This window comes from Neolamprologus multifasciatus, chromosome 16 (assembly GCF_963576455.1).
Source record: "Neolamprologus multifasciatus chromosome 16, fNeoMul1.2, whole genome shotgun sequence".
Lineage (NCBI taxonomy): Eukaryota > Metazoa > Chordata > Actinopteri > Cichliformes > Cichlidae > Neolamprologus > Neolamprologus multifasciatus.
The window spans coordinates 29,815,510-29,831,137 of record NC_140454.1 but is presented as its reverse complement, the minus strand read 5'-3'; the positions used below and the strand labels follow the sequence as shown (position 1 = coordinate 29,831,137).

General features: G+C 40.1%; 1 protein-coding gene across 2 annotated transcripts; it reads right to left on the bottom strand.

Annotated features, from left to right (window-relative positions):
* Window positions 1-94: 94 nt before the first annotated feature.
* LOC146501047 (uncharacterized) lies at window positions 95-11,608 on the bottom strand. 2 transcript variants are annotated; one of them, XM_085136673.1, is made up of 4 exons: window positions 7,512-11,608; window positions 6,074-6,119; window positions 4,796-4,934; window positions 95-2,833 (listed from the first exon to the last, which is right to left on the bottom strand). In XM_085136673.1, exons 2-4 carry the CDS (start codon window positions 6,114-6,116, stop codon window positions 2,599-2,601), a joined length of 417 nt encoding a protein of 138 aa, XP_084992799.1. In that variant the 5' UTR covers window positions 6,117-6,119; window positions 7,512-11,608; the 3' UTR covers window positions 95-2,598. The 2 variants fall into 2 exon arrangements, with proteins under 2 accessions (XP_084992799.1, XP_084992800.1); XM_085136674.1 differs by having other exon boundaries at window positions 6,074-11,608.
* Between the last annotated feature and the right edge of the window lie 4,020 nt (window positions 11,609-15,628).

The window sequence follows — 15,628 nt, the reverse complement described above, 5'->3', positions numbered from 1 at the left end:
TATGAGAGACTAAGAGTAGATGCTGTACAGCCAGCTGTGAGTGGCTGAGAACATGAGAATCAAAAGGGGGGTAAAGATTTTATTTTTTAAAGTAAAATGCCTTGTTGGTGCCATTAATAACTAAATATGCAGTGAAAGCTTTGATAGTTCATTTTTTAGCCAAAGTTGTTGTTTGTCAACAATGCTGTGCTGATTTGACCTGTGATGGTGAAAGAGGCTCTGAGGTGTATGCCCGATACGACTGTGTGTGACACGAGCTGCTGTGTCTGTGGAGCCTAAAAAGAACCAGCAAACTTACCAAAACATCCTTTCAGTATTTACACAAGAGAAAAGTGGAATTGTGGGTATTATTAAGATAAGAAAAGGTGTGGCGCTGCCTCTTGGTCATGTCTGGTGTTGGATGTCTGAACACACAAGATGTAAAGAAAAATCGTTCTGGTCTTTCTGACCCTTAAAGAAAATTCTGTCATGTCAACGTTCTCACGTCACCTCATTTCGTCGCCTTATGCCTCAGTGGTAGCAGGCCAGGCCACCCACCCAATTCAAAGACTTGGCTCTGTTATTTTTGAACCAAGGCTAATCCACTGTCATCAGCTTGAGTGAAGACATCTGACAAGCTTGGGTCTTTAGCATATGGAATAGTGTACTCGGTTTGACCATATATAACTATAAATCAGATCACTTATTTAATTAACTGGGTGCATCAGGTAACAAATACCAAAAAACACCTTGTGCATAAATGATGCTAGTCTTATTAGACATAATATCACCAATTGGCACTCCTGGATCTGAACAGTCTCTAGTTTACCCACCGATTCTTGAGAAAATTCCCCTTTGGCTTAAAACATTCAACTCTTGCTTTCTGTTTTTTTGCTGGGCAACTGATCCTCAGTCAGATTAAGAACGCTAGCATCCTTTGCAGATTACAAGGAACCATAAAATTATTCAAGTATTGAAATCCCCCAAAACACCTAATGGATCTTTACATTGTTTTACTGACACAGTTTTCTGCATGAGCTCTGCACAGCAGTCCTTTTAAGTAGTAATTGGATGAAAAAATAATTAAATGCAGTATGTTTGCATTTGTAGACTGACACTTAGGTCGTGAATACTTTAATAGCAGGTCTGTCTTGCTATGGCTACAAAGAGGTTTTCAAAAAACTGTAAAGCATTATTTTTTTGTCTGAAATAAATATTTATTATGTGTTTCAAATACAAATGGAATTGTTTTTATTTCTGTCAACACATAAACGATTACAGTATAAACCAGATTACTTCTGCCACACATATGGAAGAATAATGGACGTGAAGGACATTCATTAGGTAAGTGCTCAGTGTATTTTCATTTTATAGACTGTATAATGTGATAAATATATACTGTATATTTACCAAATGAGTCACAGAGAAATACAGTGTTTGACCTTTGAAGAGAAAAATCACTACAACAATAAAAAGGTTACATTTTCATAGATTTCATCCAGTTGTGTTCATATTTGTTTATGGAGGGTAATATTCAAAACAATGTTATTTTTAAATAGTAAAATATCTCCTATAATTTGACAGTTGGATGACAAAATCCTGTAAAATGTTGTTGTTTTCTGTGCATTATGGTTTTGGAACTCAAACATAAAAAACATAGCTTTGTAGATTTGGCCAATGTCCCCCTCAAGACTGCCTTTGTGGGACCTCGGGACGGCTTCCAGCACTTGTAATTAGTCTGGCTCACTCTATACAGGTCATAATGATGATTTATAAAACGAAAAAACAATTTAGAAATACAATTTTTAGTGAAAAAAATAAAAACTGAAAAAAAGCAGAGGCAGCACATAAGGTCAAGAGTGTCTTTTGTAAAAATCTGAGGTGTCTCATGAGAGCATTTGTCAAAAAGGACCCGACCTGTAGTGGATGCTTTGTGTGCTGACACTATGAAAGCCACATACCGACACTATGATGGTGACTGGAGATAATGTCAGTCACTAGTCACTAGATGTTGTTCTCTATGACATTCTTCTCGAAATATTAAATTTAAGGCTGGAAGTGTTGTTGTTTTAATAAAAGGGAGGACATACAAGTGATCAGAGGAGGAGTTCCAGAGAGAGAGATCAGAAAATAGCCAGAGTGCTGGAATTGGTGCAGAGGTGCACAGGGATCCTGAAGGGAGCAGGGGAATATTTAAAACAGGTGAGATTTTTTGCTTTGTTCCATCAAACGTGACCTTTGGGGGATTTGCAGTCATTGTTGCTCAATGTACGACGCCTGTTTATAAGCTCCCCCGCAATTTGTCTGCTTAGATAAATACATTTAGGTCCAAAAGACTCTCAGTTGTACAGTTGTCCCCTTCGTTGCAGTCTTTTGGATCAGGAAACTCTTTGTGAATAGCCCAAGATACTTATCCAACCAAACCTAAGTAGTCAGGTGTTTTCACTACTTCATTAAATAGAAAATGTATTTTCTGATTGATGTAAAATGATTGTTTATTAGCTTGAAGTGTCTTCTTCCAGGATGACTTTCCTGAATCTCTGCATCAGAGGTAGCAAGCACAGTTAGCACTGTCAGAACACTGGCTAAAAAATATTCCAATTTTCCTTCGCTGGGTATTTATGTGGCCCTGGGGGCGATGTGAACACACAGAAGAGGCAGAAAAAGTGTGACAATAATACACGGTGCTATTAACATGATGAGAGTGAAGAGTGGGGGGTCACGAACGTATCCACATAGCGAAAAGTACGTCTGGTGGACCTCCAAGTAAATCTCATCTACCAAGAATCCATAACCCTTACTCAAAGTTTTCTTAGCCCAGTCTTCCACACATGTCATCAATTTGTTGTAGTTGCTGCAGAGAAAGAGAGTGAGACTAAAGTCAAGGTGACTCAAAATTACTCAGGCAGTCAAGAATTTCGCTTGTAACATTTTTAGGGTGTGTGAAATATGTACAGCATGAATCTGTAGGCTGAGAATCAGATTCCACGTCAGCACATTCGGCATTATTCATACATGTAGCTTTAGAGTTGGGCCTTAGTCCCACAGCCCCAAAGACTGCTCGGTGAATCCTTGGAAACCACAAGTCACTAGGGAAAAAGTTATTTTCCACAATTGCAGATTGCTGCAGTCGCCTGTAGCTTTCATAAAACACACCACCTTTTCATAAAAAGGTTCACTGCTGCTCAGTAGTTGGTAAGTATTTGCACACAAGTGTGTCTTCCATGCAAACGGCAGGCAATGGCAACAATCTGCTAGTGACCAAAGTAATCACATGGAAGTTTTTGGTGCAGTAGCATTTTTGCAACCATTTTCACCTAGCGACTGGCAGAGGAATACACATTGTGGTTGTCAGAGGGTCACCGATCAGTCTCTCCACCTGGGTGACTGAGGCCTTAACATTTCAGCTTCCTGTTTCCCGTTTAGCTAACAGCATTGCCAGGCAACAGAGCTGTTATGTGTGTTCTACTGACCACAACACACCCAACTGTCTGCAAACAGACCTTCATTTCATAACTAAGTAAAGACTTATTAATAAATTAAAAGATCAAGTAAGCATGAATTATTTATTTGGCATCATGAGGTGTTTGGACAGACCAACCCTCTTTCAGAACCCACCCTTAATGCATTTTATATGGGTCATCATCACATTTTCATTTATCATTAGGGGAAAATCAGCCATAAGATACCAAATAATATAAACATTGTTTATTTCTTGCAAATGCACTATTAAAATATCCTGATGCCAGTGAAATGTACAGGTGCACTGGTTCAAAGAATGTGAACATATGACTGTGCTGAGTAGGATGTAGCATGAACAAACAACAGCAGATGAATAGAAGCCATGCTTTTTGCCTCAGTTCACCTGGCATGATCATAGATCCATGTCACACAGTTGCATTGCACTTATAGGCGCCTTGTTTATAGGCGCACAAAGCCAAAAACATCAACAGCCTGAGTGTCTTCAAGATTTTTATAAATGGAGAAATCACCTGCTGATGTTTAGGCAGCAGCTTACATTTCAAGTTTAAGCATTCATTTGTCACGTCCTCGGGGCAGAGAAGCAACCGTAGCCTCTCTAAGCAAACATAAATCTCGCAACCAGATGTCGCTGCAAAATTTTAGTGTGGAAAAAATCCACCGAGGCTCAATTGAACCTGACAGCCAGAAGCATGATCAACAAGCAAGGCTCCTTGTGACGATGGACACTCCACCCTTACACACCACTTAAACTCTACGGTACCTCATCTCCCAAATTTTGCTGACAGTAAAATATGGATTATTACAGTCATAATTAAAGTCCACTGCCATCCACTCCAGGTAGCACGGCAAAGACTAAAGTCTCCAGAAACAACTGCTGTCTGGAAATGTGAGCCCAAGAGCAATGGTCTCACATGTTTTCATTAGAATATGAGTAATTAAAACTTCGACCGGCATCAAATGTAATGAGGAGACTGGAAACCATCTGATTTTCCCATGACTAAAGGTTATTATACGTCTTTACTGAAAAGGCAGTAAAAAGAAGTGTCTGTATTTCATTGTAGAGTTCAATGAGTGAAAACACAGGAAGGCTGGATCTTTATCCAGCCTTCCTGTGTTTTCACTCATGTTGAGCTCAGCACAGACTCATACATTAATGTTTGGTTAATCACACAGCACTCATTCAAGTCTTGGAAACTCATGGGAACCTCTTGTCCAGTTAAATAAAGCTGATTTGTCTCTCTTATATAAACACAGAAAAAAAAAACGACAACTTTATATTAGCTAAATTTAAAAAATAAACAAATGAAGAAGAAGAGAAGAGCCTAACATTTACCTTTGAACCATAGGCCACGGGCACATGTTCTGATAGTCACTTGTCTCCATGCTTTTGTTGAAATCCGACAGGCAGTTGTCAACATTGATGTCAAACAGGTCTTCGTTGTATGGTGGAAGGACAGCTTCCGCTGTGATTCCTGAGAAAATGACATTGCACAGCATAGGCGAGAGTCAGCACTGCTGACTCAATTCAGGATAGCGCATATTAATGTTAGCAACGCCATTGTTTGCCTGTTCATTTTCTTTGTAATAAATTGGATTCATATTGGCTTTCAGTTAAATGTAATGAAGGGTTCTTGTGAATTAGAAGATGTATCAGGCCTGGATATATCATGTAATTCCCCAATTTGAAAACATAAACGTAAAAATCTTCCATCTTCAGCTTTTCGGGGTCTTTATATTTATATTTATTTATTTAAATAAGATAAGATAAGATAAGATAACTCTTTATTGTCATTGCACAGTCATACATAGTACAATAGTACAATGAAATTGGAAAACTGTCCTACGTCGGCACTACATATAACACAACACGACACGATATGACACATCACAACGCAACACAAACAACACAACACAGTATATCATATTTATATTTCATGTGGTGTCCTTAAAGGAAACTTCATTTACACCCCTTTTTTATACGACAAATAATTCTGTCTTCACTGAATCTTGCAAATATTTGCATGCAGATGAAATGAATGAAATATTCAAGCTGAAAATCTTTTCTGATATGTTGTGTAATTTGTTGAAAATCACACAAAACGAAAGGTACAACTGCCATAGCAGTATAATGATAAATAATATTGCATGCAGTGAAAGCTGCTGGTTTAATTGTGCTCCCTTTACTCCTTCACTTTGCAAACTGTAGCCAAATATGTGTTGATAGACCACGCAGTAAAACTGAAATATATTATTAGCTTCATTAGCTCCCTTTGCCCTTCAGTGTGACTCCAACATTGCTACAAGCAGCTACATCTAATGCATGTTTGTGGAGCATATTAACATTATTCTAACTTCCAGATGCTTTTATTTGTCCCTGTGAGACATCTCCACCCCCAACCCAGCCCCCCTCTGCCACCCGAGGTTCTCCTTTGCCGGCCCATTTAAAAAACCCTGGAAACGCTCCCATTTTCCTGTTGTGAATAACTGCTGTTTTGTCTGTCTTGATACATTTAGCTATAAAACCTATATAAAAAAAGATTCCTCTAACCCAAATATACCTTTTAAGTTCTCATTTTTGGTCTGCAATGATTGTGTGATTCACTACACTTACCTGCGCAGATGAAGAAGATTGCCAGCAGGTAAGCAGTCAGCATGATCTATTAAAAGATTGTTATGAGACTTCATTAATACACCGAACAACCACTGGTTTACATCCTCAGCATGCACAGAGTGCAGGTGTTGACGGAGCCATCTGCACCAGCGTGACACCTCTCACTTTTTTTGCAGCACAGTCTCCGACCACCTTGGCTCCTTCACGTTATCAGGCACCTTTACACAGACCAACAGACAGTCTTGCTGTCTCTGGCTCATATCGAGTCCCCTGAGGAAGTCCAAGTTGTGAAAGAAGAGGTATTTGGTTACACGGTTCCTCTGTAGCTTACTTGCAGCCTCTGAAGATCACACAGTGGCTTAAGGGCTGTTGACAGCACTCATAAGACAGGTAGTGTTCCTGACACTGCAGTGGTTTTGACATTTTTTAGGTTGTGGGTCATCTACACTTGTTAGTTGTGGTTTGCTTCTGATAAGTGATCCATTTCCTTTCTCCCACATTTTGTTTTCCTCCCCGCTGTCTGTCAGGGCCTTGGGGTCACGGTCCCATAAATCCCACCATTCAGCAACTGTGCAAACAGACTGGGTTTTCCTTTTCAACGTTTTTTACGAGATTATTTTTTAGGACCAATTTGCTTCGTGCAGTTGAAATGACTGCTGACAAAGTAGTGATAAGCTAAAGTAACTTTTCATGCAGCCCTATATTACATTAATAATACAAGATGGTTTTAAAATGGGGATGTGCCTACTGTGCATGTGTGTTTTTGCTAGTAGGGATAGTCAGATCACTCCTCAGCTCCCTACAAACCTAAATTCTCCATTCTGTTTTTATTCTGTTAATTTGTCTTGTTGAGGTTTACAAAATGACACTTTCTCCAGCTGAATATTCAGTTTTGTTTTCTCTGCTTCCTCCCCTCACTGGAGTGTTAATTCCTTGAAATGCACATAATGGTTTCCACATTTGACATTTCTTGTATTTTCTAGTTATGATGCACAATAACAAAGAGAAAGAAAAGAGACCCTTTCCTATTTTGTCAGTCTGCATTTAAAAGGTAGACATACATTTAACATTTAAGGTTTCAACTTTCCCTTCAATCACAAGCATACACCTTGAAAGAAAAGGAAAGAAAAAGGATGTGTATGAAGACATGATGTCCATCTGCTTCCTGGACATTCCCACAAACTAATGAATTTATCTCGTGGGAGGAAAAAGTGAAAACAGATGTTGCCATGGAATGTTGAAAAGCATTTTCCTCTCTTATGTGCACATGTGATGTTTGTCCCTCTATAAAACCACATATACTGTCAGTGATGTAAATGCACGAATTGTTATATTGCAGTTGGTTTTACAACCTATGCGGCGATCCATCCAGCCAACACTTGTAAATCATTTTACGAAACCCAAAACCTATAAAGATAAAAGTTCTACAGTCACGTACCTCTGTTGTTAACCAGCTGTTGTAGATCCCTGGTGAAAGCGGAACCTGTTGAAGATGCTGCCGATTGTTTACCAGCCAGCTATTAGACGCACGACTTCTCACACAAAGCTTCTGTAGTGATCTGGTGCTGTTTCTTATCGGCGGAACTCGGAGCTAATTGGATTGTGCAACAGAAATGAACAGCCTGCTCCCGTTCCCAGACCAAGCCTGCCTGTTCCCATGCTACCCAAAGGCGTGTTCCAGTCAGAGCCCCCCTAGAGAGACTTTAGCAAAACTCTAAGAGTCAAGAAGCCAGCGCACAGGCATCACAGACACAAATTTAATGTAAATGTTTATGCTTTGTGTTAAATCATATTCTTATCCAGCTTCACAGCAGTGGAATATGGGGTGGGGTGGGAATTAAGGGGTGGGTTTGTGTGTGCAAAGTCAGCACACACAAACTGAAAGAGACTCACAATCAGAGGAAATTTGTTATTTCCAACTCCAACACACCCAAGCTTTATGATTGGGATCTGTTAGTTTTAACTCTGCTTAGAGCTGCCTTTAGATCCCCAATCTAGAGCCAAACTTATAGTTTACCTCTGCTATTTCAAAATGGTTCCTACATTATGTTTTTATGAAGACCCTGACGAAGGCCACAATGCTCAACGCTTCAGTAAAACAGTAACACTGCTTTATATACCACTAAGTGTTCTACACTCTTCACACTTTCCTCTCCTTGGCATCTTGGAAGCAGGTGGAGTTAATCCCTGCACTGTCTCTGTTTTTTTTATTTTTCTTCCCATAAAATTACCCCAAATTTTCCAGCATAATGCTACGTAACGTGTTCGGTGCTCAAACCTGTTGAAATATAAGCTGATTCTCAAAAGGCAGCGAGACAGAACTGGCTGCACACCACGTGATGATTAAATGGAAAAGAAGTATGAGAACCCTGCACTGGCAAGACATACATCTTTACAGTTGCAAGCAGAAACTTGGCTTCGCTTATATAGAGCATTTACTGGAGGCCTGTCTTAAAATCAAAGTTTCTTGGATGAGAGGTGAAACATCTTTAAGTAACTTAAAGAAGTCCAGACGCTTTTCTTTCCAAGCTCCTTAGACTGTCTTAAACGTAGCTACTTTTCTCCCAAATACAAGGATGGCTGTTAGCTTTGATCCCTGGATCCTCCAGCCTGTGTGTCAAAGGGTCTTGAGGCTACTGTTGTTTTGGTTGTTTGTATACAAATAAAAGTTAATTGAGTAAGATTGTGAAATTCGATATGCATTCACTGCTTCCATTAGCGAGCGATCAATAAAAACGGTATTAACAGCATGAAGTACCCTGCTTTGGGCTTTGAGTGCCTAGTAATGGTGAAGAATGCTTCATAAATTCCAGTCCATTTACAAAGATATTGGTTGATATAACCGACAATATCAAAATGCAAGTGGAAGGGTAATTTTGTGCTGCTTTTGCACTCAGAACTATCTTCCGTTCCGTGCAGTAGACTCTAGAAACCCCCATACATCAAAAAATTGTTAAATGCATGATTAGTGGGATTCAATAAATGTGGTACAAAAGTTAAACAGAAAATGTCATTGCATATATAACAATCATATTTAAAGTGAAATATAAATATTGTGTCAATAATGAGAATAAATTGTAGTAATATTGTCAATAATACTTTTGGAATGAAGGGGAATGGTGGCCATCATCTGATATTTTGAGAACAACTTTTCACGACCTAATTTTTGGCAGAATTGATTTTGATACTATCTTAGTAGACTGTTGTTATCAGGCTACTAGATGCTATGGAGAATTCAGCTGTATGGCAAATCCTTTACCTGCACCTGGAGGATGATTTTTGCAATTCTGCTCTGGTTGCTCAAGAGAGTCCTCTAAATCTGATCAAGGGTAAGACATAGATGGCGCCAGTCTCCTTCTTTCTCTTGGAAGGAGGCAGCTAGCAGACATGGCTAATCTTGCCCCTTGGAGCAACTTACCCCAGTCTCTCCCTTCTTCTCCCAGGACTGCCTGGGGAATGTAACAATGCCCCAAAACAGAGTCCACTAAATCCAAAGGATCAACTGCCAGCATCCCAATGCTCGACACCACGCGACACCCCCAGAGATCTTGGGTCCAGTCCATGACCTGAAGAACTCAGAGATGTTTTGGCAGCACAAAAAGGCCCGACACATTAGGGTTTTAATGTTTTGGCTGATGAAAATTTGCAGCACATAAAAAGATCATTAAAAGTGATGTTAACATGTTTAACTTTGCTAGAATAATTGAAAAAGGAGGATTGTAGGATTTTATTGTCAGTACTGGAGCACAAGTGTATGAATGCCTATTACACAGTCACACATGATGTAATGGTGGCTTAACACACTGTCATGTGTGGAGTGTATGTTGCACCTCTTGGAGACAGGGCATGGGAAATTTCTCGCCTATGACATGAGAAAGATATTTCCTCTTCTTTGACTGACCCAAGGATGCTAGTTAGGGCTTCCAGGCCTGCGTTGCAGCTCCAGCGTGACGTCAGTGTCGCTCCTTGTGTAACATGCTTCAACTTAGCTGGTCTGGGTGTATGAAGTAATGTCTGTCAGGGCCTTCTATCCTGGAACAAAGCTTTCACTGTCGGACCAATGGTTGAAAGAAATGCTACTGGCCTGTCAAATAGATCATGTAAGTTGAGAGATAAGATATGAAATATCAAACTGAAATATTTTGGTGTCTAGGTCACAGAAAGTCTAATGTCACTACGTCATCACCGGCTTGTATGTAAAACACATTTGAGCTTTATATTAACACTAAGATTGGTAATAAAATAGTTTGGCTTTTGATTAAAGCCACAAAGTGTGGAATAGCTTTGACTTTGAAGCCCCTCTGAGGTAATGTAACAGAACCTTCATGGCAAACAATGCAGGGAATTACTCTGAAACCCTGATGAGAACATTTCCAATTTTATGGCCTGAATTACAATATGAAGAGGGACAACCACACCCTGCTTGCATTACAAGGGTCTTGCGATTTCTTTTTCAACCATGGTGCATGCTGCATGGTGGAAAAAGTACTAGGTTTCACTAAACAGCTGGTATATCAAATATTCTTTGTTTGAAATTGCCAGCCACTCTGTCCAAGTACATTTTAGTACTGATATTTTCTAATTCACTTTAAAGCACATCTGAGCAAATATCTTAGAGCTGCACATCCATGATGTGAATCTACACGTTCCACGACATCCCAAAGTTTCTCTGTTGGACTCATTACAGTGAAGATGACTTGAGTTCAGTGAACTCTTTGCCATGTTCAAGCAACCAGTTTGAGCTCTGGTGCATTATCAAGGAATCAGCTATCAGAAGATGGTAGTGTCTGGGATTTAACTGATGCTAGTACTAAGAGAAGATATCCTCCATTTCATTACACATCACTCTGAACTCTTGATAAAAGGCAAAGTCGATCCATGTTTTGATCTTGTTTACATGAATTCTGCCCTGCCATCCAAATGTTGCAGAAGAAACTGAGACTACTCAGACCAGGCAACATTTTTTCCAATCTCCTGTTGTCCAATTTTAGTTAGGCAGTGTTACGCCCCACTTAAAAACGAAGTGCTGACTGGGGTGAGGGGTAACACAGAGTGAAAGAGAAAACAAACTACTGGAGAATAGATGTCATTAAAAATGATGTATTGCCCAAAACTACTGCAGTAAAAAATAAACACAGGGAAGCTCTTTTCTTCAGGGTCTCCAAAGCCAAAACAACAAACAAAACACCCCCTTTAGCTAAAAATCAAACCAAGTACTCTCTAACCAAAACAAAATACAATGGCTGAGCTCCCTGCCTAACCAAAAACAGGAGAAAACAGTTGAAACAAAAATGGCAGAGAACCCCTACCTGCTTCCACAACGATGAACTAAATAACACAGTAAGGGCACACCTTTGCTTACAATAAAAGAAAGAAAACCAAAGTTTCACAGAGTTTAAGTTCTCTCACTCACACTCACACACACACACACACACACACACACACACTCACTCACTCTCTCTCTCTCTCTCTCTCTCTCTCTCTCTCTCTCTCTCTCTCTCTCTCTCTCTCTCTCTCTCTCTCTCTCTCTCTCTCAGGCCCGCTGCCCAAAACACTACAGCTCACAGCTCTGGCAAAAATGGGGGAAGTGGCAGGGGTGTGGCAGTTTAGGATAGCAGACTATATGCCGTGGCTGACGAGCTGGAACACACCTCAGCTGTGGCTCATGAGGCAGACCTGCAACACAAGAAAAGGAGAAAAAAAAACCCTCTTCTACAGAGGGAGAGCCACTAGAGGTCAGCGACCGTAACAGGCAGTGTGAATTTTAACCTCAGTTTCCTGTTCTTAGCTGACCAAAGTGCCGCCCGGTGTGGTTTCCTGCTGTTTTTCTGCGAGATAGGAAGGCAGCTGGGTGAAATGACTTTTCTGGCATCAACAAGTCATTTCACCAAGAGAAATACCTCTCACTGGTATTTTCTCTTTTTCAGAGCACTCTCTGAAAATGGTAAATATGGTTGTATTTGAAATTACCAGCAGATCAACAGCTTCTGAAATACTCTGACTGTCCCGTCTGGCCACATTTAAAGTCACTTAAATCACCTTTCTTTGCCATTGCTCAATTTTAACTTCAGCATGTGGTCTTAAACACATCTACATGCCTAAATACTTGGGGTGCAACGATACTCGTATCAGTATTGAACCGTTCGATACAGTGCTTTCAGTTCGGTATGCATATGTATCGAACAATACAAAATTTTTAATTAATTTTATCAACTTTTCTTCTGACGATGCTGTCTGTGTTGAGAGCTCAGTGGATCTGCGTTCGACTACTCCGCCTAGGCTGCACTGTCGAGTGCAGATCCACTGAGCGCAGCACAAGCTAGCAAGACAGAAGCTAAGCTCCTTGCAACATGGCAAATTGAACCTCCCCCACCCTCATTCAGATCTGGCGTTTGGAACTAATTTGGTTTTCATGTGACGTATGACCCTGAAGGTAAGCGCGTCATGGACAAAAGTAAAACAGTATGTCGGATGTGCCACGCAATGCTCAGTTACATGGGTGGGAACTAGTGCGTTAGCGCAGTTTGCTCGTTAACGTGTTGACGCCATCCAGCACCACGCACAATCCGCGGAAGCTCGTTAACGGAGATTTGTCGTGTTGTGGCGTTAACGTCATTTCAGATTAACGCTGACAGCACTAGTGGGAACACAACGAATATGACTGCACATTTACACCGACATCATCCTAGTGCAAAGACAAGTGGAAGCAGACAAGAACAACAAGCACGCATGCTACAAACTTTACCTGAGTCATTTAGACAGCCGTTAGCACATGATTCTCCTTATGGGGACCTGATATGTTTAATATGCTGCTGAGAATATAGCCCAGAAGAAGCGTATGGTATAGCTTTTATTTTGGAAAGAGACATTTCTCTGTAATAAACTCTCTTTTCCAAAGATGAATGATTTCTCGATCAGATAGATTTATTTATTTATTACTTTGTTGTTTCAGCGTCATTAAATTTAAAAACTGTACTTTTGAGTTAAAATATATATTTATAATTTTAATAAATGACAAATTAAAAAAGCATGAACATTTTTTTTGTATCGAAAAAATATCGAACCGTGACACCAAAGTATCTAACCGAACCGAACCGTGAATTTTGTGTATCGTTGCACCCCTACTAAATATATTCAGCTGCTTCCATCTGACTGGCTCATTTGATATTTGTATATAACAACACTTACTATGCGCCTGTGGCTTAGGAGCAGGTCATCTACTGAGTGACCTAACTGGAGGGTCAGCAGTTTGATCCGTGTATGTTGGCTTGCCTGTAGGGAAGATATTGCCCCCAGTGGAGCCATCAGATGTGAATGTGACAGGCAAACAACAACACAGAATAAATCGTCAGTGAATATGTGTGTCAGTAAGTGTAAATGGGGACTCTACAGTGTGCCTTGTAGGGTTCCATTACTATTAGAAATCTTTGAATTTATCTGATAAAATAAGAGTCACATTTATTTAAAAGTAAATGTTAAGTGATAACAGTATAGCAAACTGCTAAACGGGTCTTTAATGTACAATATTTTTCCTACAGCACTTACCATTTGGGTGATGACATCCTTTTCATTGTCTGTGTCTGTAAATCATCACATTCCCTCCTATACAGCTTTCAAAGCAACTTAGCGCAAATACCAGTTAGTCACAGAACCTTAAAAAAAATATAAGACTGTTTGTTAGGTACATAAAAAATGTGTGGAAAAAGTGTTTTGTCAACTTCTGTCTCCCGAACCTCCCACCTCTCTCATCATCATTCTTCTCCTGGGTTTATCTGTGAAAACATTTTCCACTCCGTTTCATGAGAGACGCTATCCAAACAGCACGTGCGCTGTCTTTAAAAGACGCACAACGTTAACTAAACCGTGTCTACCTGCTGTGTGCTCTGTTTGCTCTGTAAACTGTTTCTGAAATGGAAATGTTTTCTTACGACCACTCCTCAATACGATGATATTCTGTGTGTACGTGCTGCTTAGCAACTCTGAATGAATGGGCGACGGCCGAACAATGTCGGGATGTCTAATTTTACGCTTAAGCGGAACAACCTGATATTACGGCGCTGAGAGATATTTTAACTGGGCTCCTGAAAGATCCATCTCCCAAAGAGTCATTTAGCTGAGACAAATGGAATATTACAGAAGGCGGTCACATTTTCCAGAGTCGGTTATTTCCCTCAGTCATGGATAAATTTAAAGGACAGAACTGAAAAGGAGGCTGATATTTAGGAGGATACTGATAGAAAACTATACACACGAGGCTGATGACAATGCAGAATTTAGAATTAGTTTCAGAAAAAGAAAGCATAAATATCCAACAAAATGTACTGTATTAATATTCTGCACATGAATCTCTAGAAAATACACACACACACACACACACACACACACCATCGCAAGTGAAGGTTTATGAAATAAATGGCTATCTGCAATGTTCTCTGTGGGTTTGGAGAAGCAGGCTCTGCAGCAGATCTGTGGAGCAGATTATTATTTGATTACTCCAGAGAGCACCAAATAGGCCCGAAGCAAAACCCAGGACTCTGTTCAACCTTAATTTTATCAAACAGTGGCTGCGCATGAAGCTCTGGGACTGATTATGAATCCGGTGTCCAGCGGTCACCCTAATCAGTGTGTAATTAAAGGCATGGCGTCCCAGTCATGTCTGTGAATACCTGCCGCTGACCGGTGTGGTGCTACAATTTCACTCATAGCTTTACTTTTAATAGCAGAAGACTTGTCCAGTTTAAACTGCAAATGCTCAAGTTTACTTTAATATTGCATTTTTAGATTCAATCAGCAGCTTAAATCACTCTTCTTTGTGAAAAGGAATCACATCATTTTCACCTGAATCTGCAATTCTTTGTACTCCTACAGGGTATTTCACTGGCTTTCAGCCAACTGCATTAGTCTTTACAGCCCTGTTATTTGCTGCTCACACCAGCCTCATTTCCAAGCACGGGGTGGATATTTTCTGTGGAAAAAAGCTCTAAAAACCACCTGTACACCCTCAGCACCATCTGCTGGGGGTGGAAAAAGGAAGGTGACTAGGAAGGTGCTTTTCAGTATCCTAACATTTGCTTCACTTCCCATCTCTTCCCAACGAAAGTAATAATGGGAGGGAGTGGACACCTTTATACATTGAGATAAATTGATTAACATAATATATATTCTAATTTGTTCAACTGATCACTCAGTGTGATGGTACATTATAGTGAATCAGCTCTACCGCTTGCTTGTTATATCTTACTTTAAAAATCAAAAATTGCGATGGTCAAAATGTTCAACTAGACGTCAGCCTTTGTGTGGAGTTCTGGAGTGTAAGACAGCAAGATGACTTTACCTCCTTCCTAGACTGCGTAGTTTCTGTTTGAAGGGTCTGACTTCTGGCTAGAGCGCTTTTATGAACCTGTGCATGCGGTTTGCCCCTTTTTCATATGAATTTGTGGGAGGAGACAAAATAAAAGGGTGGTCCCTACTCATCCTGTCCAATACTTAGACAGTCCTTTCCTTTCCTCACCAACATGGCGGTAATTGTTTAAATTATGGTTCCCATTAAAATGC

Excerpts from the sequence above, each read along its gene's own strand:
- LOC146501047 (XM_085136674.1), bottom strand. The coding sequence starts at position 6,116 with ATGCTGACTGCTTACCTGCTGGCAATCTTCTTCATCTGCGCAG. Across the intron at positions 4,935-6,073 it reads AATCTTCTTCATCTGCGCAG|GAATCACAGCGGAAGCTGTC; the intron begins GTAAGTGTAGTG and ends TCATTTTCTCAG. Across the intron at positions 2,834-4,795 it reads CCGTGGCCTATGGTTCAAAG|CAACTACAACAAATTGATGA; the intron begins GTAAATGTTAGG and ends CTTTCTCTGCAG.